The sequence below is a fragment of the Neopelma chrysocephalum genome, unplaced genomic scaffold (genome assembly GCF_003984885.1).
Source record: "Neopelma chrysocephalum unplaced genomic scaffold, ASM398488v2 Primary Assembly neopelma1_97116, whole genome shotgun sequence".
Taxonomy (NCBI): Eukaryota; Metazoa; Chordata; class Aves; order Passeriformes; family Pipridae; genus Neopelma; species Neopelma chrysocephalum.
The window spans coordinates 3,452,758-3,479,141 of NW_020925758.1; the positions used below are offsets into that span (position 1 = coordinate 3,452,758).

A 26,384-nucleotide genomic window follows, 5' to 3' on the forward strand; every position below is an offset into this window, starting at 1 on the left:
GAAAGTGATAGAAAATAACAAGAAAATACTAACTTCAGCCCTGCACAATTAATTCTGCACAAGCAAAGGACTCACAGACTAGCTTTGGGCTCTGGTATTCCACAGATCATTCAACAGCCATCAGAGTTTATGGAAAAGAATATCAGCTCTTTACTGTCCATCCCACAGTAAAAGAGATTCATAGTTTTATATTTAACAACTAAAATTGAGTCACCAAGTACGCTTTATCTAGATATAAAAAAAAAAAAAGATTCTGCAAAAATTTTCAGTTTGAAAGGCATTTTAATAAAAGTTTGCTGAAAGTCTTCCACAAATTTTCTTCGTGCAAGTTTTAAAGAATGCCTGCATGTCTTAAGTGTCGTAATAATACACTATTACACTGCAGAGAACATACAGTATTCTTGAATTAAAATGTCAAATGCTTCGAATTGGATCAGTCGTTTTCTCCAAAAAAATCCACAGGAGAGAAATAAACTTTTAAGATACTACATTTCTTATAAATTCCAATTAAACGTTTTGAGTATTACAGTGGAGAGACTTCTGCTAACTCTAGTCAGTTATAAACACTCTTGGAAAATGCTTTTAAAGGCAACTGAGTGAGCTAAAATATCATAGTGACTGATGCCCCCTATGAGTCAGACATCAGTGCTTTTCTCATAGGGTGGGTTTTTAGTATGGAGTCCCGGGGTGCTGACAGAATGAACTGCACCTTTTCTTCATACTCCCTCTGTTCTTCCAGACCCGCCTCGTATTCCCGTCTCCTCTCCTTTTCCTCTTCCTCACGGAGATGCTGTCGGTAGGAAATCTGACTCGTGAGCTGATCCCGGTATTCGTTGGCTTTCTGTACTTTTCTGGAAATGCCAGATGGACAGGTCATTTAAAAAGTGTGGGTAAAAAGAATAAATGTTATTACTATTATTATTATTACTATATCTGTTAGCATTCGAGTTTAGCCTAAAGAACCATTCAAAACTCGTTTTAGCTGTTAAGGATAACTACCACTATTAACCAAATGCCACGTGCTGACCTCACGCTCTTCGGATAATTAATTGCGTTCTGTTGTGTCTCATAAAGCAGACTGAAAAACTGGTGCTTGATGAACACGAGGGCAAGAACAACTCCCTGCAATCAATGTTGGGTCTCAGTCCTCTCCTGGCTCAGGCTCAGTGCCGAGCAGCCTCACCCCCCCTCCCCACTCCTCTGCTGAGGAGAACAAGTCCCTGCCCGCGGGGCCGGCGGGGCCCAGGCTCCTGCTGCACTGATGTTCCTGGAAGTGGCTGTCACAAGGAATCATTCCTCCATCCCTCCTTGGGACTCGTGTATTGCTTTCACCACCCTCTGGAAGTCTTACGTGTTCGGGCCTGCGGGAGCAGGAGTCACACAGACACTTACAATGCCAACAGTCTAGTCAGGACTTGTGCAGGAACTCAACAGGAGTTGAGGCACAAACCCTTCCTGACACCGCTGAATGCCATCTTGGCCAAGTGGAGCACATCCCAGCTGGAGCCCAGCGTGTTTCCTTCAGAAGGGTGACATTTCTGCCACAGCCAGGAGATTGCTCCCAACAAAGCCATCGGAGAGCACAACAGAAGCTTGGGAAGGAGCTGCTCGGTTACAGTCCCGCAGACAAGTGGGGAGAAGCAGGAGTACAAAAGGGGAATTAAGTGAGATAAGGCCCTTTGCCCAAGGCTTTGCATGACACCCAGAGGAACATTTCAGCTACTGCGTGTAAGGATGCCCTCATCCAGAGGAACTGTAAGGCACGGAGAGCCCCGTGCAGCTGGGTTACATGCCCTAGTCTGGTATTTTGGGGGCTGACTACGTGATTGTTGTAGGGATGTGTGTGGGTGGAGTTTAGCAATAAGCCTGAACACACTAATTCTCTTGGGTAAGGAACAAACAAACCCTGCATTAAACCTCCTCCCCAAACCTCTGTTACTTGTAGCAACAGCTGGGAGTACGAGGGGATGGATTTAATAAACATAATTGAGGTAAGTCACATGATGATCCAAAAAGACCAAAACAAGGATATGTACCATTATTTGCATGCTGAGATCAGAATTAGTGGTTTAATACCGACTGCAATATTGCAGGTCTGGCATGAAGCAGTTTGGAACTGATAAGCTGCATGGTGGGAGAGCCCCTATGAACAGAAGAAAGCCCACCCAGTGCTCTTAGAGTTATAAAAAAATAAGAATTAGCTTACTCAGAAGTTTAAAAGAGTGATCTGCAATGAAAGGAACCGATGGCATTAAAGAAAAATACCTTGCACGTTTCATTTCTTCCAAACGTTTGTATTCTCTGAATGTTTCAGCTAATAACTTCCTCTCTTCAGCAACTTCTACTTGCTTCTCTGCCTTTTTCTGCACTGAAAAACAAAACCCAAAATACTTTTAGAAGATAACAGTTCTGCTAAGCTTGAAGGGACAGTGTGACAGCATTCAGGCCAAGTAGCCTAAGGAGCAAGCCTGAGTTTTGTTGCTTCCAAAGAGGCACACAAAACAACAGCAAGTGTATTCTCAGCTTATTTGTGTTTCATCTGAAAGTTTTCACATTCAGAACTTCATAATAATATAATTAATAATAATGACTGCTTGCTCACGCAATCCTTACTTTACTAAGCTTTGCACTGGTGACAACAGTGGGAAATTAGCGTAAGGAATGCCAGTGGGATTGAAGTTTGGGAGGCAGGTTTGGGGACAGTCACACTGTTGTCCACTCAACCATACAGCCCATGTATGCTGGGCCAGGTGCTGGACAGATATGTTCAGGTTTGGGGCACAGGCAGCAACCTGTGTTACCACTTACACTTCTCCTTCATCTGCTCTTGTCTTGTATTCACGACATCTCTCAGCAGCTGAAATCGAGCTTCCCTCTCTAGTTTCATTTTCTCAACCCTCTCGGCCCAAACCTGATCGTTCTCCTCCTTGAAAAGCTTCTCATCTACTTCTTCTTGCTCTTTGTCCTTCTCCAGCCGTTCAGCCAGGTGTGCCAGGTACGTAAGTTGGTCCTTAAGCAGCTCTTGCTGCAAACACACAGACATTTGCAGATCTGAGTAAATTAGTTCAAAAATGCCCTTCAAAGCCCGAAAAGAAGTGGAGGTTCACAGCCAGTGCTGGAGCTGCACCTCTAATTCTGCACCAAGGTCTAAATACTGAGTTTATACAACATGCCTAACCCTACATAAGTTTCCAAGCACCTTCAGCAAGGGATGCAAGTCCCTGCTCTGTCTTAAAGTTACGTTGAGACCCTTTTGCACCCTGAAGTTGGACAATCTATTTGTTTAAAATTTAAGAAGTGACAGAAGTATCCATCATTTCATGGCATCTCTGAGAAATCTAACATGAGGGTTTGCATATATAGATATAGATATAAAATATTTAAAACAGTCTCTTAGTATTAATTAACTAGAATAAGTTAAATATTTACTTCCTTCTGCAGTTAAAAACATTTACTAAATCAGGTCCATGAAACAAAAAACATTCTTCCAACCTCCATTTACATCCATGCAGTAGAAGGATGCAAAGCCTCAGGTCATTTATACACAATGAAATCAGCATGGAGGGACAAAATTCCAGGATTTCCTGGGAGCCCCGCTTCTTTTGCCCAGCCTGGTAGCCTTGCTGATTGCAAAGCATGCTTTAAAGTGCTTGCTGTGGTTTTAACAGATAATGGACTTCTGCAGAGCTGCAGAGCACTGGCAGGAGGAGAGGCAACAGGCTGTGCAACAAAAGAATCAGCTCGTCCAGGGAAAAGGGCTTGTGTCTCTTCTCAGTTACTCTGTGCAGTTCACAGGGCCTCAAAACTAGTCCAGATGAGGTATTGCCCCACAACTTCTTAATGAAAACCCTTACTTTCTTTTTTGTTTTCTCCTCAGCGTCCCTCTGGGGGTCCTGATAATCTTGCTCCAAGATCATCTTCTCCTCAGCAAGCTGGCTTTCTTTTTCTTCATTCAGACGATCCCTCCTGTCCCTTGCTGCTTTGAGCAACGTCTCCCTGCATTCCCTCTGTTTGTGTCGTTTCTGCCTCTCAAGCTCTTCTTTCTCTTGCCTGACCAGGTTCTTCTCTTCTTCCTACAAGGGCAGAAATAGCCAGCTTGTAAAATCACTGCATAACTTCAGACTAAGTTATGGCTATAGAGTTAGTTTCATCAAAGCATTGAAGAGCAAAGCCCTTCTTGCTGACAACACAGAACTGGTGTCATCCACTAGGTGTTAGAACATGAATATTTTCAGATATCATTCATAAGAATTTAGGATTTTTCTCTGTAATTATCAGATGCACTTCAACACAAAACCACCGGTGTGCCTGATGTTTTCCAAACATTTCAGGCAGACAGAGTCACCTCTTTAGGGAAATCAATATCATTGCAGCAGGTGTGATCTACATCCAAGTCTTCCCATACAGCCACAAGCACTAACAAATAACAGGGCCATGTGTCCCTCCTGTTTCTGTGCATGTTGTCCATCCTGTGTCTGCACTGGATGCATCCCTACTGGACATCAGGTTGCACCAAGTCAGTAATTGGATCCTTATGTTCTGATGGGCAGTTAGTGGATTTCCATGGCTTGAAATCATTCCGCTTTATATTGAAAAGAACAGAAAAATGTACAGTAAAACCGAGTTCATAAGAAAGAAACAATGAAAAATAGCAAATGACTACTCAAGATCAAACAGGTATGTGTATATTCAAGGTTATTTAGTTCCCAATGAAATTCCAGAGTAGCATCATTAAGTAATTTATAAACATGTTTTCTGGACTTCTTGCATTTGAATGAGTCTACAAGCACAACTGCACTTAAACATAGTTATAAAACAGTATTAGAGCATCATTAGCTTATTTACAGCTCTCAGAAATGACGCTTCAGCTGCCTTGAAGGCACACAGTTTTTTGTTAACCTGTCTTTAAATTAAATGTCTCTTTTGTAATGTGAATAAGTCTTCTAAAATGCATCAGCAGGCTTGTCACAAACAGCATGGCTAATTTTCCCCATAAGGAAGCAGAAGCTGCACTCCCTCAGGAACATCCCTTTTTATGCTGGACATAAAGCACCCACGGATTCTTGCAGCGTTTCAGAGCCTAAGCTGACTCTGTACCTGCCCAAACTGTCAAATTCACTTTCAGAAGCTGGTAAAACAGCTTTGAAACTCAATATATATAATTTGAGCAACAGAATAAGTAATCCAAAAAGCTTTTGAACAGTAAAGGTGGAAAGCAAGTGGAAACAGTCAGCAGTCTGCTGTGCAAGTTGGCACATGTCTTAGGCTGAATTCTGACGTCAGTGAAGTTGTTCAAGGATGGGATCCATGAAAGTTTACACAATGGGGTAACACAACATTGCAAATATACACAGAAATGGTTACCAAGCACCCATCTGCAAGCCAGGACCAAAGTGCTATGGCAGAAACTCAGGAAACTACAGCCAGGATAACATGAATTCCACCACTTTCTCAAGAAATCACAATTCTCTAAGGGAGAGGAAGGACAGGGGAGGAGGAAGGTACCTAATGTAGGTAATGTAGGCTAAGGCAAAAATGGCTGTCTCTGTTTTCTCATCCTCTCTGAGATATCTTGATGCACACATATGGTCTATCATGGTGAAGCTGCGAGTTTTGCTTCACTAAATAATCTATTTTCATTGCAAAAAAAACAGGAGAAACCTTTATACACAGAGACATTTAGCTGTTCACAGTGTGTCCTTCACCCAGATGAAACCCCTGATCATTAGGGGCTACCAGCTCTGCACTGAGGAACTCGTAATGAGGCCATCTGCCACATCCCTCTTCTGCTGAGAAAGGATTACATCCCATTTTCCATACAGAAACTCTCCTTTGAATAAAGCTTTTTTTCTTAGAAAATAAACCACTTCACCAGAAATGTATCTCCTTGACAGAGCCCAGGGCAGCTGTCTTCAGGGGAGGCTACAGAGCCTTCTATTCTAATAGCATTTTTCTGAAAAGGCCAGTTAAGTAGCAGCGTTCTTTGCCTGGGAGGTTTGGCAGTGCCTTAGAAGTTGTTACAAGGAAATAACTCTATTCTGCATGTTTTTAAATAAGCCAAACATTACAGTCTAGCTTGGTAATAAGGGCTTTACCATTTCACAGATGGGACTGTCAGAGCTTTAGATTCATTATTGTGTCTTCATTTTTAAAAAACAGTGAAATATATAGACATTGCCAACATCAGCTTCCAGTGTCTAACAAAAGTATCCTGAGTTATCATTCAATCTCTACATGTAAACAGCTGCAAAATGAAGACTGATTCCGAGCTAAACAGTCTCCTATAACTTGAAGTCAACACAGAATACTGAACTAGCAAGCCCCACTAAAGCCACTACAGCAAAACTTACAGGGAGGTATGAGCTAAAGAGAGAGTAGTGGCCAAACAGCTGGGCCAAAGTAGCCAAATTACTCCCATGATGTGACACCCAACAGTGGCCAGGTCTAATAGGCGAGAGAGCTTAGGTGCTGCTTGCTCATTTTTAAAAACAATAAAATAAATAAAAAATGGACATGGATTCTGAGATTCAGTCAGCTGGAGCATAAGCAGCTGGGATTTTTCACATAAATGTTTCTCCTAGTGTGTGTTATCTGGGTCCTGAGTGCACCAACAGGCTCTGCAGCCTCCCTGCAAGGCCCTGGGTGCCTGTGCCCTCGGCCAGCCCCGACCAGCCTGGGATCAGCGCTGGGAGGGAGCATGTGAGAAAGGGCTGAGGAGCTGCAGCTGGGCTCAGTGTCTTGCCTTTGGTGCCTACGTGAGCCGTGCTGCAGGTACACCTCTGCCTGAGGTCAATCCTCATCCACACCTGCTGACTTGACTTGCTGGCTTCGTCTTGGACTCCATCACTAGAGAGCTGCCAGGCAGTTTGGACTGCTGGATGACTCCAGTTACTGTCAGCAGACCTGCTCTGCTCCGTTCCTTCAGGTGCTGTGGGATTCCTGCACAGGAGGACAGACTACTTGCCTGCCCTGCCATCACCTTCAGCTCCTGGCTCACCTTCCCCTCTGTGCTGCTTCCTTCCACTGCACTTACCATGATGATTAAACATATGTATTGTAGTCTGCTGTTACACATATCAGCTGGGAAACAAGATTCTCCAGCCATCCTGCAGGAAACTGGAAATCAGAAAACTGCAAAGATGTCTGGCAAAAGCTTAAAAATGTTTCCATTTCCCACAACGACTCTGAGAGGCTTTGAAGGCCAAAATCCTTTACAGTGCCAGGTTTGAAAAGATGTATTTCCCTCTGTAAACAGGAATGCCTTTGACACAGCTCTGGAAAAGAGGCTTAGCATAATAGGACAGGCTCAGATACTAATGGAATCAGTGAAGATACAAATAAGGTATGGATTAGTCTAAATGTCTAGTAAGCCTATCATTAGGAGGGCCTTATACACAACCCTGAATACAGAATGATATGGAAATTACCAGCCATTCAGCCTCCTCTTTCTTCAGCTGCTCCTCCTCCTCTTTGCGGGCACTGCGCTGGGCCACCTGGGCATCGAGCACATTCAGCATCTCCTGAATCCGCCCCTTTGCTTTCTGCTTCTCCAGCTCCTCTTGGTGATCCTTAGCCCACAGTTCCTTTTCACAGATCTCCTCCAGCCTCCGCTCCTCCATCTTCTCCTCCTTTTTCAGCTCCTCCTTCAGAGCGTGCTGGGCCAGCTGGCTGTCACTCGTTTCCTTCTTGTTCCTCCTCACGCACAGCGTGCGGAACTCGTCGCAGCGGTTTCTGAAAGGCAACACGAAAGTTTTTTAAAAAAAAGTCTCAGAAAAATACGCAAGTCTGGAGGTGTGTGATGGATGGAGGCTCCCAGCTCATAACTGCTCAAAGGACTACAACTCAGAATGCCCAGTTCTGCACCTGGTCTGACACTGACTGCCTGTGAGGCCTGAGGAACCACAGGGAGCCTGGCCTGATGGGAGATTTTGACATTAAGGAGTTGAAGAATTTGCATTTGTAAAAAAAACCTCCCTCAACTTCCTCAAAAGTGGAAGTGGAGTGGCAGGCACCGATCTTTTCACTCCCATGACCAGTGACAGGACCTGAAGAAGTGGCTGGAGTTGTGTCAGGGCAGGTTTAGGTTGGATCTCAGGAAAAGGTTCTTCCCCCAGAGGGTGGTTGGGCACTGACCAGGCTCCCCAGGGCAGTGGGCACAGCACCGAGGCTCACAGAGCTCCAGGAGGGTTTGGATTATACTCTCAGGGACAGGGCGGGATCGTTGGGATGTCCTAGGCAGGGCCAGGACTTGGACTGTTGATCCTTGTGGGTCCCTTCCAGCTTGGGATATTCTATGATTCTAAACACACAATATATACATACACCACGTATACAGTGTGTATTATATATGTAGCTGGAACATGTGTTGTGGGAGATTTCTATGTATATATCCTTTTTTTTTACATATAAAACACACGCACACTATGCTTATTCAAACATGTGGGTAGCTCTTTTATTCAAATGAAGACTTAGAATAGGTTTATAAGTCACCTGAAAGCTCATTCATATTCAGAAAATACTGTGAGCATGGAAATGCAGGTTACATGGTCGAACAGGAACCACTAGAAATTTATTAATTTTTTAAGTGAAGTTTTGTGGGATAATTCAGACAAGTTGCAATAAAAGCCTGGAGAAGCTAGAAAGTCAACAAGTAATGCAGTTTTCAATTTTCAATTACCCTCTGCAACTGAGTTGCATATAAAGAGGTAATTTATCTTCAGTTGAAGATTGAACTAATTGCAGATTCTGCTTTTATTTTTGCAAACAAAGCACTATTGAGATCAACACATGCTATCAAACATTATTTAATTTGAGCAATCTGCAAGCATTTTAATTCTGTTCTACAACCGAGACATAGATTTTGATAAAGTCAGAATGTGAAACTGGCAGACAATGGTGAAGACCCACAAGTGTGAAGGGTGTATAAGCTCTTAGGATGTATGATAGACACATGTGAATGCTCTGAAGTAAAAAGATATCTCACAACTTCATGCTGAATGAAACCATCTTCTACAGATTATTGCAAAGCTATTTAGGAATTCATGGCAGACATCTTAAAGGTATCATTGTCTGAATCTTGAACCCCTGCATGGCAGCAGTAGTTACCTGCACAACGTGAAATACTATTACTCTATACAACATTTAGTGACAATCCTGTGTAGTAAAAATATTAAATCTTCATCAGGCAATGACCCCATGCTGTTACCTATCTCCATATTAGCATATTTATTTAATTTTCGTAACTGCAGCAGTGAAACAAAATCTGAATTAATCCATTGCCTAAGAAGCAGAGGTCTCACCACATTTTCTCCCTGTTGGCATTCACCATTTGCTGCCTCAAATTTCAGCTGTAACTTTCTGGGGCCAAAGACATCTCATCCTCTATCTGTAAAGCACCCAATGCCATGGAGCCTGTGCTGAAAGGTGAAAGGCACTATGCACAAACGATAAAAGGGAGAGCAATGCTGTGAAGGTAAAATTGCCATTTTGCTTGATATCCATAAGTTATTTCTAACCACTCCACTGCTCTTCACTAAGAAGAAACTACGGTAATCTGTCAAGTCCCCTTTTATCAGCACCAGGTCTCTCTAAGAAAAAACCTGCCACATTTTGCACTTTTCTCCCCCAGTCCGAGGACACGCCACGACCTCTAACCAAATGTTGGGCTCTTCCCCTAGACCTGGGCTTTTATCCTCTAAAAACTGTTCCTTGAGTGAGGAACTATCCTTAGCTCAGCTTCAGAAGAGGAGGATGAGCAAGTACCACAATGAAGGAGCAGGGGTTGGTATTGGATCCCACACTGTTCAACATCTCTGTTGTTGACATGGACAGTGGGATCGAGGCACCCTCAGCAAGTCTGGCGATGACACTGAGCTGTGTGGTGCAGTCCCACACTGGAGGGAAGGGAAGGGGCATCCAGAGGGACCTGGACAAGATGGAACAGGGGGTGATCCCAGGTATCAACACAGGCTGGGTGGAGAATGGATTCAGAGCAGCCCTGGGGAGAAGGACTTGGGGGTGTTAGTGGGAGAGAGGCTGGACATGGCCCAGCCGAGAACCTCCCATGCCATGGGCTGATCCCACAGCGTGGGCAGCAGGGGAGGGGGGGATTCTGCCCCTCTGCCCCCTCGGGTGAGACCCCCGTGCAGAGCTGCTCCAGCCCTGGGGAACAACAGCACAGGGATGTGGAGCTGCTGGAGCAAGTTCAGTGGAGACCATGGAGATGCTCCGAGGGCTGGAGCCCCTCTGCTCTGGAGCCAGGCTGGGAGAGCTGGGGGGGTTCATCTGGAGAAAAGAAGGCTGCAGTGACTAAAGGGGCTCCAGGAGAGCTGGAGAGGGACTTGGAAAAGGGACAAGGGGGAATGGCTTCCCACTGCCAGAGGGCAGGGTTAGATGGGATATTGGGATGGAATTGCTGTCTGTGAGGGTGGGGAGGCCCTGGCATAGGTTTCCCAGAGCAGCTGTGGCTGCCCCTGGATCCCTGGAGGCGTCCAAGGCCAGGTTGGACAGGTCAACAAACATACTACAGCATTGCTGGTTTTCGTATGTTTTACCACTGGAATCTATCTTCCATCTCCTGGGCAGGAGTTGGTGGTCATTAAAGTCTACAGCACTAATTAGTATTCATGAGAAACACATTTCTCAAATGTTGTGAGGGACACATGCCATTATTAAGATTTGAAATCTTTCACCATTAGCAAACACTGTATTACCTTAACACAATGGGTTCAAAAGTTCTCTCAGCAGTGAAGGATGAAAGAATTAGTTATTCTTTTCTGTGATTATAAAATAATCTGATATTAATTGAATCTCAGAGGGGAGGAGAAGTTAATTATTTACGTTCAGCATTGCTAGAATTTTAATATAAAATAACCCCGTAATTGCTTGATTTCATCAAAATAATTCCTTCAAAGCAGCTTTTACAGCAACCTATAAACATCTGCTCCCCCAGATGGCTGGTTTTCCTCCTCACTTTGCTATCCTAAGCTTCTTAACATTAAAACTGTGTCTGTATGTGGCTACTTCCCAAAGACAGAACCCCCCCACACCAGTTATTTACTCACTTTATGGCTGCAGTATGAAGTTCCTTAAATAACAACATTCCCATATGGATGCTTCTGATGTTACCACAAGAAAGAGGATGCGATATGTGTTTTATGCAAATTTTAAGCTGTTGCAACTTTCTTTAAAGCTACCAATGATGAACAAGCCCTCAGGCTAGCACTGGCTGGATATCTTCTCATACAAGGTGTAGCCCTCCATGAAAATGAATTCTGGCAGGACTCTGGTGGTCCAAGGACTGTCCCCTCTGTCACCTCATGGCAAAGGACTCCTCCTGGCTAACATCACTACTGAGAAGCTGTTAAACCTGTACCCTCAGGCCACAGCTCCAAACCAGCCTACAGGGCTGCTAAAATTGCTACCTTTTAGGACTCTGGAATAAAGAGTGGAATATGAGAGTAAAGGTGTTCCTACACCTCAGGTTTGAGGAAGCGCCTTGATTATAGTTAAAGGAAATACAAACAAGTCTGTATCAGTTTTCAGAAAGACATTCAAACTAGTTGTAAATTCACAGGCAAAGAGGAACAGAAAATCATGTGCATATCCACCTGCTACTGGACTGACTTCCCAGAGCTCCTCTGGGTGTGCCCTAGAGTAATGATCTCCAAAGTGGGGCGTGCAGGAAGAGAATATGCTTTGTACCCTTAATAAATAACATTAGAAAGTAAAAAACAGTGTTTATTTCTTCTTTACCCCACCCTGTTTTAATTTCTATTTTTGAATATGTTTTATAGTGTACACAGTGTACCAGCACAGTAGTACAAGTATTTAATTTATAAATAAGTAAATAGTGTAGTAGTAGTAGTAGTGCTAGAATTTTTTACAGCTCGGGGTGTTCAGTCAAAGAGGTTTGGAGGCCACTGCCCCAGAAGATAAGGTGTGACACAATTACAGATTCCTGTTTGTGGATTTTCAGTAAGTGCTGGTCTCCTGAGCAGCAAAGCCTGCTCTCACATCTCTGGCTGGACCAGGATGATTTAGGAGGAAGAGTAACAGCTAACAGCCAGGGAAAAACAGATTTGGGGCTACCTAAAGAAAAATACATACAGATTGAGATATTAGAAGTTACTAATATAATCAGAATCAATCACCACAGCAGAGACTTCCTTTCAGAGAAGAAAAGACTTTAAAATATAACTGAGAATATACACATGAAGAGAGATACCTGTCACAGACAAAGTGAACTGCTATTAGCTGGTGTTTGTTTGAGTTCTGCTCTTCCATAGGAACCTTAATTTAAAAGCAGAAAGGGACAAAAGCTAGAGAAACTAACTGTGGAATATATTCCCATCACATCAGGACAGTCAAAGAGAAGGACTCTGTGCCCTGTAGGGTGAAGATTCATTTGCAAAGATAGCACAAGATTGCCACTCAAAGCAGCTGTGAAGAGAGATGATTTCACTGCCTCCAAATCCTCTGAAAAACTGCACCAGTAAACCTCCAGCAACACCTTTTAATGGGATGCTGCTTGGTATGAATATTACTTAGATCCAAGAGTAGAATGGGAAAGGTAAAGGGATAATAATAGGATAAAATAACCCCATGAGACTGAGTGAACCACAGATCAACAGGGTTGTACTGGGAAGACAAAGGACCTGAGATATTAAGACAGGCAGCTGCAGCATGAAAATCCAAGTATGTGACACCAAATGAGGTAATCCAGTGGTGGTGGGATTCATTTTGCAATTAAAATACCTAAAATTACACATCTAAACAGGAATCTACATATGTGCTAAATTCTCACTCTGATCAATGGGAACTTAATCCCAGTCAGTGCAGGCTAGAGTGCAGTTCAACTGACAGGGCAGGATAAACCTTGAGGGTGACATTAGGTTCCTGTAACTGTCCTGATCTCTGTGAAGATTTAAGTGGAACAGGAATTCAGATTCCCAGGGAATATAAAGATACCAACACTCAGCCACCTACCTTTAGGTGTCTATGTCACATCTCCCTGGGGTGTAAGACAAGCAGCAAGGACAAAATAAATGACACCCCAGCAGCAGCCCCTCTAAACCATCTTAAAAGTGAATTTCAATTCCTTTGTCTGATAGGTAGAGAACAAACCAGGAACTTTAAAAATGGCAAGAGCCAGGTTTTCAAGCCACCATGTGAACTTGGAAGTGCATACACTGCCTAACACCTGTCTCAGCCAATAAACCCCACATTTAAAGAGATATTTACCTGTGAAATTAGTTAATTAGAGTTTATTTACAAGTGAAAGGGAGTGTTGACTTTTATTCCCAGCCTCTCCACACTGAGAAGCAGGTGTTGTGGATTTCACAGCACTGTGGGAGACTGGGAAGAGACACTTCAAATGATTACAATTAAATAACATTATTATTTCTTTCATCCCTTCCTCAGAAAACCAGATTTCCAAGAATGGAACAAGCCAGATTTCATGCCAAGGCCTCAGAGCCTAATAAGCACCTGCAAGTCTTGCTGCCTTCAGTCAGGAAGACTTGGCACAGAATTTCAGGCTACACTAGAACCTGAACTGCAGCTGCTACTCTTGAAAAGTATGCAATAAACAAAAACACTTGTTTTTTGGACAATCTTTGCAAGGATCTTTGACTCTACTATTAGCTTAGTAAGCATGATTTAGTCCAAATTAACCTTCCATGCTCCCTGTTCACTCCAATACTATAAAGCTGGAATAGGAATTACAAAAACAGCTGACTTGGCAGGTGAAAGTGCAGGGATGCTCACACGGGACAAGGAGGACACACTAGAATTGCAAGAATTAACTACTTTAATTTTTTCTGCCTTGTTGTTGTTTTAATCACATTCGTCTTTCCTTTCTCAATTTATTATTGCCACGTTCTTGTTAAATTGTCCCTTCACATTTACTTTGGGCAAATTCTCTTTCATAAGATATTCTTATGGCAATACCTGAATTGCTGCTCTCGTTTTTCAGCCACCAGTTGTTGTCTCTCTTTTTCCCTCTTCTCTCTCAGTAATTTTGTTTGTTCCTTCATCTTTGCTTCTTTGTCCTGTGCCTCCATTTCTGCAATTGTGTCCATCTCAGCCAAGTACCTAATCTCCTCTTCCTCCAGAAGGTCACGAAGCCTGTAATGAAAACATTTAAATAAAGGCTAAATAAATCCTTCTGTTGAAGGATAAAGTTTGAGTTTATCTGTTATTAGCGCAAAATGGGTACTGGGCTCCTTTCAACACTTCTTGCAAATGCCAAAGAAGGGAACATCAAATTTTAAGTCGGGGATCATTCCAGTTGTGTCCATGGAGGGAATCTTACAGCACAACATGAGTGATTCTGTCCAGGCACAGTTTAAACTCCTTATCTTACAAACCCACTTTGTTGCTTTACAACTTCAGTCCCCCATTAAATAAATTCTTCTCATTTTCAGACTACAGCTGTCACCAGATAATAACAATTTGATTTTGTAGTACTGTTATCCTTCAGCACAGAATCATGGAATTTCCTGAGCTGGAAGGGACCCACAAGGATCACCAAGTCCAACCCCTGGCCCTGCACAGGACACCCCACCAATCCCACCCTGTCCCTCAGAGCATTGTCCAAACACTCCTTGAGCTCTGTCAGCCTTGGGGCTGTGACCACTGCCCTGGGGAGCCTGGTCAGTGCCCAACCACCCTCTGGGGGAAGAGCCTTCTCCTGATATCCCTCCCCTTTCTATGCATCTATAATTGTATCTTCTCTCAAACTACCTCTTGTTATTTTAGCATCACTCCATAAACCGCTTCATCCTGAAACATCTTTCATGAGAAAATTATGTCAAACTGGCAATTTTTAAACACGCCATCACTCACCTCTCTATTAAACCCAGCAGTGAGAAACCTGGGGCTACAGAATCGAGAAATTACCAATCCCAGCCCAAATGCCCCAGTGCCTCCGCAGAAAAGGACTTAGGGGTCCCGGCAGACAAGCTGAGCACAAGCCGGCAATGCACCCTTGTGGCAAAGAAAGCCACTGGCACGTTGGGCTGCGAGAGGAGGAGCTCTGCAAGCAGGGAGGGGATCCTTCCTCTCCGTGCTGCTGAGACCAAATCCGGAGCGTGGGTCCAGTCCTGGGCTGCCCAGCACCAGAAACACACAGCCCGAGGGGAGGGAGCCCAGTGGAGGCACACTAAGGGACTGCAGAATCTCTCCTAAAAAGAGAATCTCTTTATCTGTCCTGAGAGGGCTGCGACTGTTCAGCCTGGAGAAGAGAAGGTTCAGGGCGATCTTATCCATGTACATAAATACCTGAAGGGAGGCAATGCAGAAAATACAGCTTCTCCTCAGCAGTGCCCAGTGACAGGACATGAGGCAGTGGGCATGAATTAAACATGTGGAATTCCACATGAACACATGAAAACACTTTTTTTTTTTTCCCTTTTACTGTGAGGGTGGTCAGATACTGGACAGGCTGCCCAGAGGTGGAGGAATCTCCATGTGTGAAGATAAGCAAAACCCAAAGGGAAACACACTGCGGGACAACCTGCTCTAGGTGACTGAGCAGGGGGTGGACCACATAGTCTCAGAGGTTCCATCCAACCTCAGTGTTCTGTGGAATCCATGTACAATTCCTCTGGGGACACATCAGACCAGGACACCAAACTGATGACCTTCATGGCTACAAAGTAACTTGACATGAAATAGTAACTGAGAAATCAAACGGTATGATTTTTTCCTAAGACCAGCACAGCACAATTCTGTTGCTTACAGGGCAGTAATATGCCTCACCTTTAATATTTTTGAAAGACTCCTGAAAAATTTTAATTTTTCAGTTGACCGTGCTGCAAAGTGTTACTTGTAGGACCTAAACATCAGCTTGATGAGATTGCAACAAAATCCTCAGTTACACTCAAAAAATAGAATTTCTGACTCTCTGTTACTCAGAGAAGCTGTGGATGTCCATGGCAGGCGGGCTGGAACTAGATCATCTTTAAGGTCCCTTCCAACCCAAACCATCCTGGGATTCTATGATTCTGTTCCCCATCCCTGGAAGGGTTTAAGGCCATGTCAGATGGGCTTGGAGCAACCTGGTCTAGTGGAAGGTGTCCCTGCCCATGGCAGGGGGTGGAATGAGATGAGCTTTAAGGTCCCTCCCAACTCAAACCATTCTGTAATTACACCAAGGTACTCTTAATTCTCTTTTAAAATCAGGCAATAAAAGTGCTATAGTACTACTTTCATCTTGCATTTGGCAGTCAAGGAAGCTCCAAATGCCACCTAAACAGCACTAGTTACTGCGTTTGAACACCTATCACTGGTGCCTGGCCCTCTGAGCCCACAGTGAAGTTGAAAATAACAAGGCAGCCGTTGGTATTAGCTACTTGTTTGCTACCTGTCTCTTCTCACATCGATCTCCTCCAGATAGTCCCGTATTTTTGCCCGGGCCTTCTCCTCCGCCGCCCGGTGCAACCACTTCTGTTCCCTGCTCTTCTGCCAGTCGCAGACGTTTCGGTAGTGCTGGAACACCCGCAACTCACGAGCATATTCCCACCGATCCCCCTCCCTCACCCTCTCAGCCAAGATCTCCTCTTCAAGGGTGTTTTTCTTATAAGGCTTGGATATCTGTAAGAGAGAGAAAATGGAGAAAGTGTGGAGACCTCACAGCAACCTTCCAGGATCCAAAGGGGCCTACAAGGGAGCCAGGGGGGACTCTTCAACAGGAACTGTAATGGCAGGACAACAGTAACGGATGCAAACTGAAAGAGGGAAAATTTAGGCTAGATACAGGGAAGAAATTACTGGGACTGAGGGTGGTGAGGCTCTGGCACAGGTTGCCCAGAGAAGCTGTGGCTGCCTCTAGGTCCCTGGCAGTGTCCAATGCCAGGTTGGCCAGGGCTCGGAGCAACCTGGGATAGTGGAAGAGGGCTGAACGAGATGAGCTTAAAGGTTCCATCCAACCCTTAACATTTTATGTTTCTGTGAAATGTCAGTGGTGAAAACGTAATCAGTTATTCTGGGTGGTTTTTCAGTTGAATTCACAGCACTGGACTCCCCAGGACCCCCATCCCATGTAGCATTGGGCTCCTCCAGGACCCTTCCACAGCACTGGGGTCCCTGGGACCCCCATCCCGCACACCACCAGGCTCCTGGAGACCTCCCCCCTTCCCTCAGCACCGGGCTCCCAGGGACCACCACACACATAGCACTGGGATCCCAGGGATCCCCATCCTGCACATTGGGCTCCCTGGGACCCTACACTGCACTAGGATCCCGAGGACAACCCTACACAACACTGGGCTCCCGGGGACCACCACACACACAGCACTGGGATCCCCCGGGAGCCCCCACAGCATCAGGCTCCCCAGGACCCCCATCCTGCACATCAGGGCTCCCTGGGACCCTACACTGCACTAGGATCCCGAGGACACCCCTACACAACACTGGGGTCCCTGGGACCGCCACACACACAGCACTGGGCTCTCTGGGACCCCCATCCCACACAGTACTGGGCTCCCCCAGGACACCCCACAGGCAGCACCGGACTCCCCGGGACCCGCATCCCGCACAACATCGGGCTCTCTCGTTCCCCCACACACAGCACCGGGCTCCTGCGGACCCTGCTACACTGCACTGGGCTCCTCCGGGACCCCCCCCCGGCTGCTCTCAAAGGGTCTCCCGCCCCACCCGACACCGGTCTGGGGCTGCCGCCCCACAGTTCCCGCGGGTCCGCGGAGCGGAGCAGCCCCGGCGCGGCCCCTCACCACCGCCACGGCGTGCGGCACGGGGCCGGTGACATCCCGGCATCGCGGGGGATCCGACCGGGGCTGGGGCTGGGGAGCGGGCTGGGAATAGGGCTGGCAGCGGGGCTGGGAGCAGGGCTGGGAGCGCGGCGGGGCCGGCGCCGCCATGGCGGACGGACGGACGGACGGACGGACGGAGGGAGGCGCCGCCACGGCCGTTGCCGAGGGGACGCGCGGGCGGCGGAAGTGGCCTCATGGCGGCGGGGGCTGAGGGGAGGGAGGGGAGTGTCGTGGAACCGCGGGGTCACAGGACTGCCAGGGGAGCTCCGGGACCGTCCAGCCCAACCTTTAACCCTGCGATACTTCTGTAACCCCTGAACCGCCAAACCGTGTCACCCCTGGTGGGTGCAGGCGCCTCTGGAGCGCCTCCGGGGGGTGGTGACTCCACCGCCTCCCTGCGCAGCCTGTTATAATACATGGCCACCCTAACAGTGATTTTTTTTTTTTTCTAATAGCTGCTCTGAATTTCTCCCGTCTCAGCTTGAGGCTAGTCTGAATTTCTCCTGTCTCGGCTTGAGGACGTTTCCTCCTGTGCTCGTACTGCATGCTGGAGGAAGATTCAGCCTCATACCTTTTAAAAAAAATCCCATTGCTTCCTCACAGCATTTGGGATCATAGAATCATAGAATCAGCTGGGTTGGAAGGGACCTCCGAGATCATCAAGTCCAACCCTTGATCCACTACTGCTGTGGTTCCCAGCCCATGGCGCTAAGTGCCACATCCAGTCTCTTTTTAAAAATCTCCAGGGATGGAGAATCCGCTACTTCCCTGGGCAGCCCATTCCAATGTCTGATCACCCCCTCTGTAAAGAAATTCTTTCTAATATCTAACCTAAATACACTTAAAAGATTTTTAGCCAAGTAGGCCAGTGTCAGTGTAATGAGCTGCATTTTGGTACAGACACTGCCTTCCATCCTAAACAGGCCAAACACTGCTATTATTATTAATTCTATTTTCCTTAAAGACAGCAAAGAAGTACTTGTGCAAGGTTAAAGTGCGTTTCATTCCCCTGGACGATTAGTGACATTTCTATAATCTAAAATGTGAAGTCCTACATATCCTAGATATGAAACCTGACAGAATAATCTTTTATTCCCATTCTAAGCAACAATTTGCATGAGTGAGCGTTCTCAGGATTAGCTGCACAGTTCAAAAATGTCCAGGGCTTGTTTAGCACAATAGAACGGACCAACCTCCACCTTGCTACAACCTCCTGTCAGGGAGTTGCAGAGAACAAGAAGGTCCCCCCTGAGCCTCCTTTCCTCCAGGCTAAACAAACCCGGCTCCCTCTGCCAACCCTCATAAAACATGTTTTCTAGGGCCTTCACGAGCCTTGTTGCCCTTCTCTGGGCGCTCTCCAGCCCCTCAGTGTCTCCAGGGACTCAGGGGATGGGCGGCTTCCCAAAGGATTCCCACAGGATTCCCAGAGGGCAACGCAGCCTTTGTTCTCGGCCAGGCCCGGGACACAGCTCAGCTGACTCATTTATATCAATAAACAGTTTTGCTTCGATGACTTTGTCCTTTCTCAGTTTCATTGATAAGTGAGTATTTAACATATAGCTATGGAGAAAGTTGCCAACTCTGTACTATTCCCAAGTACATACACCTCTTCCGGATGCGAGATAACTTTGCCACACATGGAAAAAGCAGACCATGAGGAGCTGTGTGAGTTTAGGACTTATTCCTGTCCGTGTCCCAATGCTTCATGTAAATGGCAAGGCTCTCTGGATGCTGTAATGCCTCACCTGGATGCATCAACATAAGTCGATTACAACACTGCAGGGAGAAGATAGAGTGTTCCTGGCTACGGACATCAGTCTTCCTGGTGCTGTGGATTGGGTTATGATTAAGTCTTGTTTTGGCTTCCATTTCTTGTTAGTGTTGGAGAAACAGGAGAAATATGACAGTGTGAGAAAAGAAATAATGTTTTGCTTCAACCATAAGACCTCGTGGACACAAGGGAGAAGGGGAGGGAAGTTAACTCTTAAGTGCAAAGAGGTGTTGGGGCCAGAGGTGAAACTGAAGACCTGCCCTTGTTCTTGTGGGTGACTTTAACCTGCCAGACATCTGCTGGGAACTCAACACAGCAGAGAAGAGGCAGTCTAAGAGATTCCTAGAGTGTATAGAGGATAATTTCCTGCTTCAGCTGGTGAATGAGCCTACCAGGGGTGGGGCCTCGCTAGACCTGCTGTTCACAGAGACGGGCTGGTGGGAGATGTGGTGGTCAGAGGCTGTCTGGGAAGGGTATCAACAAAACCTCTACCCTGGACTTTCGGAGGGCAGACTTCAGCCTATTCAGGAGGCTGGTTCAGAGAGTACCTTGGGAAACAGCCCTCAGAAACAAAGGGGTCCAGGAAGGATGGACGTACTTCAAGGAAGATATCTTGAAGGCCCAGGAGCAGGCCATCCCTATGTGCCAAAAGGTGAGCCAGCAGGGAAAACAACCAGCCTGGCTGAACAGGGAGATTTTGCGGGAACTTAAGGGGGAAAAAAGAGAGTTTATTGCCTTTGGAAAAAAGGGCAGGCCACTCACCAAGCATTTAAGAATGTCATTAGATTATGTAGAAAGAAAATTAGAGAGACAAAAGCACAATTTGAACTTAATCTGGCCACTTAGGTTATGGATAACAAAAAGTGTTTTTATAAATAGCAAAAGGAGGGGCAAGGAAAACCTCCATTCTTTGTTGGACACAGGTGGGGATGGGAGGGGGACATCAGTTACCACAGACAAGGAAAAGGCTGAGGTACTTAACACCTTCTTTGCCTCAGTTTTCAACAACAGACAGGTTGTCCTCAGGACAACTGGCTTCCTGAGCTGGTAGACAGGGACAGGGAGCTGAATAGCCCCTCTGTAATCCAAGAGAAAGCAGCTGGTGACCTGCTGAGCCACTTGGATCCTCACAAGTCTAAGGGACCAGATGGGATCCATCCTGGGGTGATGAGGGAGCTGGCAGAGAAGAGCTGGCAGAGAGGAGCTCACCAAGCCACTCTCCATCATTTATCACCAGTCCTGGCTCACTGGAGAGGTACCAGATGACTGGAAGATGGCCAGTGTGATGCCCATCCACAAGAAGGACTGGAAAGAACACCTGAGAAACTCCAGGCCTGTCAGCCTGACCTTGGTGCCCGGGCAGTGTTTGGGTTCCAGAGGGGGTTGTTACCCCAGAGGATGGACCGACAGACAGGGCTTTATACCTGGCTGTGAGGATGGTGAGGCCCTGGCACAGGTTGCCCAAAGAAGCTGTGGCTGCCCCTGGATCCCTGGAAGTGTCCAAGGCCAGGTTGGACGGGACTTGGAGCAACCTGGGCTGGTGGAAGGTGTCCCTGCCCATGGTAGGGGGTGGAACAAGATGGTCTTGAAGGTCCCTTCAAACCCAGATCATTCTGTGATTTGATTAAATGAAAACTGATTTTAATGACAGGTGATGGAGGTGTGTGAACCCATAGCTTTAGCTCCTGGTCAAGACTGTCACAGAGACCTCCTGCAATGTATGTCCTGCTGATGGACAGACTCCAGAGCTGCCCAGGCTGGAGGAGAATGGGAACTAATACACTGGCTGTAGATCAGTGATTGCTTCAAGCCCATTGCACACAAAGAAGTCACAGGGAAAAGCCGTTGCCGAAGCTTTGAAGCCCTGGAACACACACACACTGCCAGGAACTTTGCTTTCTTGCACATAATCAGGACTTGGCTGATAAGATGTTGAAAAAAGTGATGCCAGGGAGGAAAGGTCAATGTTTAACGTGGCTGTAAAGCTTGTTCTCTTCCAACTGAAAACTGCAGTGCAGTTACATCAGGTGTCAGTAACGGGGTCCTTGCATGATCAAACAAAGCAGTTTGATAGATGGGATTTAGACACTGCAATATCTGTTACACCCCCACAGTAGTGCTTGAACTGGAGTCTCTTCCGTTTATTTCAGTAGAGAGTTGTGCTGTCATTGTATTGTGGCTAAGTCTTTGAGATTTTGGGGAGAAGGAAACAACTTTGAGCAGAGAATGGTGGGTTTTCCACTGAAAACTCGTATTTCAGTGGAGGAAGGGCTGACTTTCTTGGTAAATTATTGTTTTGTCTAGTATTCTATGGGGTGTTTAATGAGAAATGGTGCCTTAGTCTTAACATCTATACGAAAACAGAGATCAGTTTCATGTGTACCAATGTGCAGCACCGCCATCTGTTTGAAATCTAAAAATAAACAGGGCTGTGTGGATCCTCTAAACCCTCTAGTAATGCTTTTTGTGAAGTCCCTCTACCAGCTTTGAAAATATTTCCTCCTGAAAAAGCTGGTTTTAGTCCAAAGACATTAAGGATGCCTTGTCACTTTGAGTTATTTTACATTAATGTTATATGAAACAACAGATTCTCCTTAACTTAGATGCCAGAAGGGATCCTGGTCATTGGCTTTCCTCACTGGGGATATGTATAGGATACAGGATATATGGGGGGGGAATAGGGTGTATGTAGGATATGGTCTGTGGTGGGAAAACATTGCAAGGACAGAAGGGCCTTTCTGCTCTTCAAGGAAGTATGAGAAGTTGATTGATATCAACTGATGAACAATTCACTCTTTGTACAAAAGAAACCTTTAACTTCTTCTTCTAGAAGAAAAATTAACTTGATTTAAGGGTACCAAAGTCCTTCCCACCCCTCATAAAAGACATTTTTTTTCCCTACAGTGGCTGCCTATTCCTTTGGTGTGGGATTGTGGTGGCTGCTTGGTCACACCAAGGCCCCTTCCTTCTGCAGGATCAAACATCCTCCTGCCCCACATGCCCTGGGCTTCCCCTGCTGAGGCTCTCAGAAGTTGCCAGTTCCTCTCCGGTTCTGAATTCCCCTGGGGTTTCCTCACTGGTCACACTCCCTCATCTCAGGGTTCCTCTGGCCATGCTTTCTTCTGACCCTTCCTCCAGGCAGTCTTCAAAGTACTTGCTCAGGGAAACCACGGCTCTTGTTTTTTAGGTCTTTTGGGTACTTTTATTCTGAGGGGTTTTTTTTGAAGGATTTGCTGTTTGCTCAGATCCACATGACTGGCTGAGTCAGGAACAGGAGCAGAGAGTCACAGGAATACGCCTCCAGTGACGTGCTTTGCATGAGTAGCAGAGCTCAGAACTTTTACTAACATGCTTTAAAAACACAAGTTAAATGTAAGTCCTTTCCTTCAGCTGTGAGTCACAGCCAAGACCTGCCAGCTGGCACCGTGTCCTGGTGCAGAGCCACAGAGGCCCAGCTGTGGCACGACTCATAGAACCCTGGAATGGTTTGGGTTGGAAGGGACCTTAAAGCTCAAGCAGTTCCACCCCCCTGCCAGAGGCAGGGACACCTTCCACTAGAACAGGTTGTTCCAAGCCCTGTCCAACCTGGCCTTGGACACTTCCAGGGATCCAGGGGCAGCTACAGCTTCTCTGGGCAACCTTTGCCAGAGCCTTCCCACCCTCACAGACAGGAATTCCTTCCCAGTATCCCATCTAACCCTGCTCTCTGGCAGTGGGAAGCCATTTCCCCTTGGCCTGTCCCTCCATCCCTTGTCCCAAGTCCCTCTCCAGCTCTTCTGGAGCCCCTTTAGGCACTGGAAGAGGCTCTCAGGTCTCCCTGGATCCTTCTCTTCTGCAGGTGAACCCCCCCAGCTCTCCCAGCCTGGCTCCAGAGCAGAGGGGCTCCAGCCCTCGGAGCATCTCCGTGGCCTCCTCTGGACTCTCTCCAGCAGCTCCATGTCCTTCTGATTCTGGGAGCCCCCAACATAAATGCAGTTTTTGTGCATCTCGTGAAGTTTCCCCTGAGAAAGCAGCCTCACACCTTGTCTCTCTCACTGTTGTGGTTAATTTAAATTCATTCTGGCACTAAATTCTGCAGCCCAAGAGTCCAACAGATGTCTTATCGCGCAGCTTCAAGCACCGTTCACTCTCAGCACTCATCGGGAGTGTCTGTGATACAGCACGTGTTTCTGTTGCACCCATGTATCTCTCCCTGGAATTTAATGGCAGAAAAATGCAAACTTCTAGCATTGGCACATAAAATTCAGGTAATTCGTAATATTTATTCAACTCTGAGCTTCACGGGAGGGCCGAGAATTTTGAGTTGGAGGCTGAAAAGAGCTCTGCAGACTTTCAGAGTGAATAAAGGCAGCAGCTGGTGGGACAGGTCTCCTTTGGCCCGGGCTGGTGGTGGTGTCAGCTGCATGCACGGGTCATGCTGGGTTTTTATGGTCCAGATGTACAAGTGCAAAGGTCAGAGTCCTTCTCCAACCACGTGTGAGCCAGGCGCCACCAGAAAAATGCTCTTTTTATACCCCAAATCCACGCAGTGGAACAGGGTGAGAGGGAAGATCAGCTGCTCTCCTCTCTCCACACCCACGGGCAAGCAGAGAAGATGCTTTTATCCTTCCTTCCTTCCCTCTGCCTTGAAAGAACAGAGAGTAACCACAAAAAGGGAACTGTGTGATGCAGGGGTGAATAATCCCAGCACGAGGAGATCATGGACAGGGAATCTTAGGGCTGCCCCACTGGTGGATTTACAAAGTTCGGTGGATCCAGCCACTAAAACTGCATTTATTTCTGTAAAGCTGCCTGTGGTTCTTCTTAACTTCCTGCCCCAAGAGCTGATCCGCCTCAGCTGTCTTCAGCAAACTTCTCCTTATCTTCCCTGTGTGCTCCAGGTTTCTCTGGGAAGACTCTCTCCACCTGACAGGGCTTGCTGGTTGTCAGCACTGCTGGCCTGTAGAGGTGCTGCTTTCAGTCCTGTGCTGGATTCAGCCCCAGAGCCTCATCTCATGTGAAGCGCTGACATATCTCTTCTGCCACTGGGACCCGGAGAGCAAACCATCTTTGAGTTGCTTTGTCTGTATCTTGTAACTACAAGGGGACATCACAGAAAAGCTCACCAGGCGTCATTCGCGGTTTTCACCACCTACGTCCTGCCTGGCTGTTCCCGGCCACCAGCTCACCAAGTGGGTGGGACCAGTGGTGGGGTCTAAACTGCCCTCCCAGCAAATCAGGGTCCGTGTAGCAGGGTGGATCATCGGGCACCAAATCCCCGCCGGCTCAGCTGCGGGGGCGGCGCAGGATGGACCTGCAGCGCCGTGCTGAGGTGTGGCAGGAATCAAAACTCCGTGGGAATGCCACAGCAAGGCGATCCTTGCCCGTGAGCGCTCCAGGGAATACTGCTGCTGTGGTGGGCTCTCTGCTGGTGTGGGACAGAGAGCCACGCAGAGTCCTTCCCTTCCTAGTTCAGCTCCGGGCAGGAACGATTTCCCTACGGTAAAAATGAGAGCGTGTGAGTATTAGTTGCTGGGAAACACATTTTTTTCACGCCTGGGACAAGAACTGAATGTGTAACCCAGCTGGAATGTTTAAAGAGGAACTGAAAGTATTTGAGTTTTACAAACTTCGCTGTTTGCCAATTTTATGATGTCAATAGGAGATTATTTCGTGTTTTTAGCTGGAAAGCTATCCCTGCCGACTGTAAGTTTCCCCTTCCTGTTATTCTTACATGAGTCTTTTCAACAGAAATGGTTCCAAGAAACAAGGTCATGTACTATAAAGATGCCCGTGCATCATCCTCACATGCCAATCACAGGAGACTGACTTTCTGTCCCCATTGCAGCACCAGTCACCAAAACGTCCGGCACAATCAGCAGCTGGCACAGCAGAAAGCAGGGATAAAGGGTTAGAGTCAATGGGAGAACGAGGAAAGGACAGATTACAACAAGGTTTTATAAACTGGTGGTTCTCAAATGAACTTGGTGTGATGGGTTTTATCCCAGAGGACTTAAAAAGTGTTTCCAGCCATCTCAGAGCTGTTTGCAGCAGGGGTTTTGGGCAGGAGGCGAGGTGCTGGCAGGCTGAGAAAGAGGGAACACAGACTCCATTTAAAGAACTAAAAAAAGAAAAGAAAAAAAGAAAAAAAAAAGGAGGGCTTAGAAATTACAAGCCAATTAACTTCAGTTCCTGATAAACAACATCAAAGGGACCATGGAATATGTAACTGGGAAATCATTTGTAAGGAAGGGAGAAGAAAATGCAGAGACCAGCCAACGTAAATTTGTCAAGGTCAAATGGTTTCACGTTAATCTCATTTCCTTCTGTGGGGGGTAAGAGGCCTTGTGGGGAAAGAGGCAGTAAATATCATACGATAAGGCTTTTAAAACACCCCACAGCAGCTTCGTTCCCAGAGCAATCCCCATGCCGGGATCCTCTACCCATGGTTTCACCTGTGCTGGAGCATCCACCCCTTGTGGGTTTAAATTTCAGCAATAACCTGGAGGAGACAATCGGGAATTTATATACAGAGAGCACGTGGCAGTAGTGAGGGCTAGGACTGGGATAGGGATGGAGTTTACCAATTATCTTGAGGATTTGGAGGAAAGGGCTGAAAAATTGGATGTGGCACAGAAAGGACAAGGGCCTGGAGTGACAGGACAAGGGGGAATGGCCTCCCACTGCCAGAGGGCAGGGTTAGATGGGATATTGGGAAGGAATTCTTGACTGTGAGGGTGGTGAGGCCCTGGCCCAGGTTTCCCAGAGCAGCTGTGGCTGCCCCTGGATTCTTGGAAGTGTCCAAGGCCAGGTTGGACGGGGCTTGGAGCAACCTGGGCTGGTGGAAGGTGTCCCTGCCC

The 26,384-nt window shown here is 46.6% G+C and overlaps 1 protein-coding gene across 1 annotated transcript; it reads right to left on the reverse strand.

Moving 5' to 3' along the window:
* Nucleotides 1–262: 262 nt before the first annotated feature.
* CFAP53 (cilia and flagella associated protein 53) lies at nt 263–17,985 on the reverse strand. The gene is given in 9 exon segments (XM_027671707.1): nt 263–851; nt 2,266–2,368; nt 2,809–3,025; nt 3,855–4,073; nt 7,428–7,731; nt 13,951–14,127; nt 16,367–16,596; nt 17,736–17,919; nt 17,921–17,985. Coding segments are annotated over 9 exon segments (1,707 nt in total). The 5' UTR covers nt 17,971–17,985; the 3' UTR covers nt 263–628.
* Between the last annotated feature and the right edge of the window lie 8,399 nt (nt 17,986–26,384).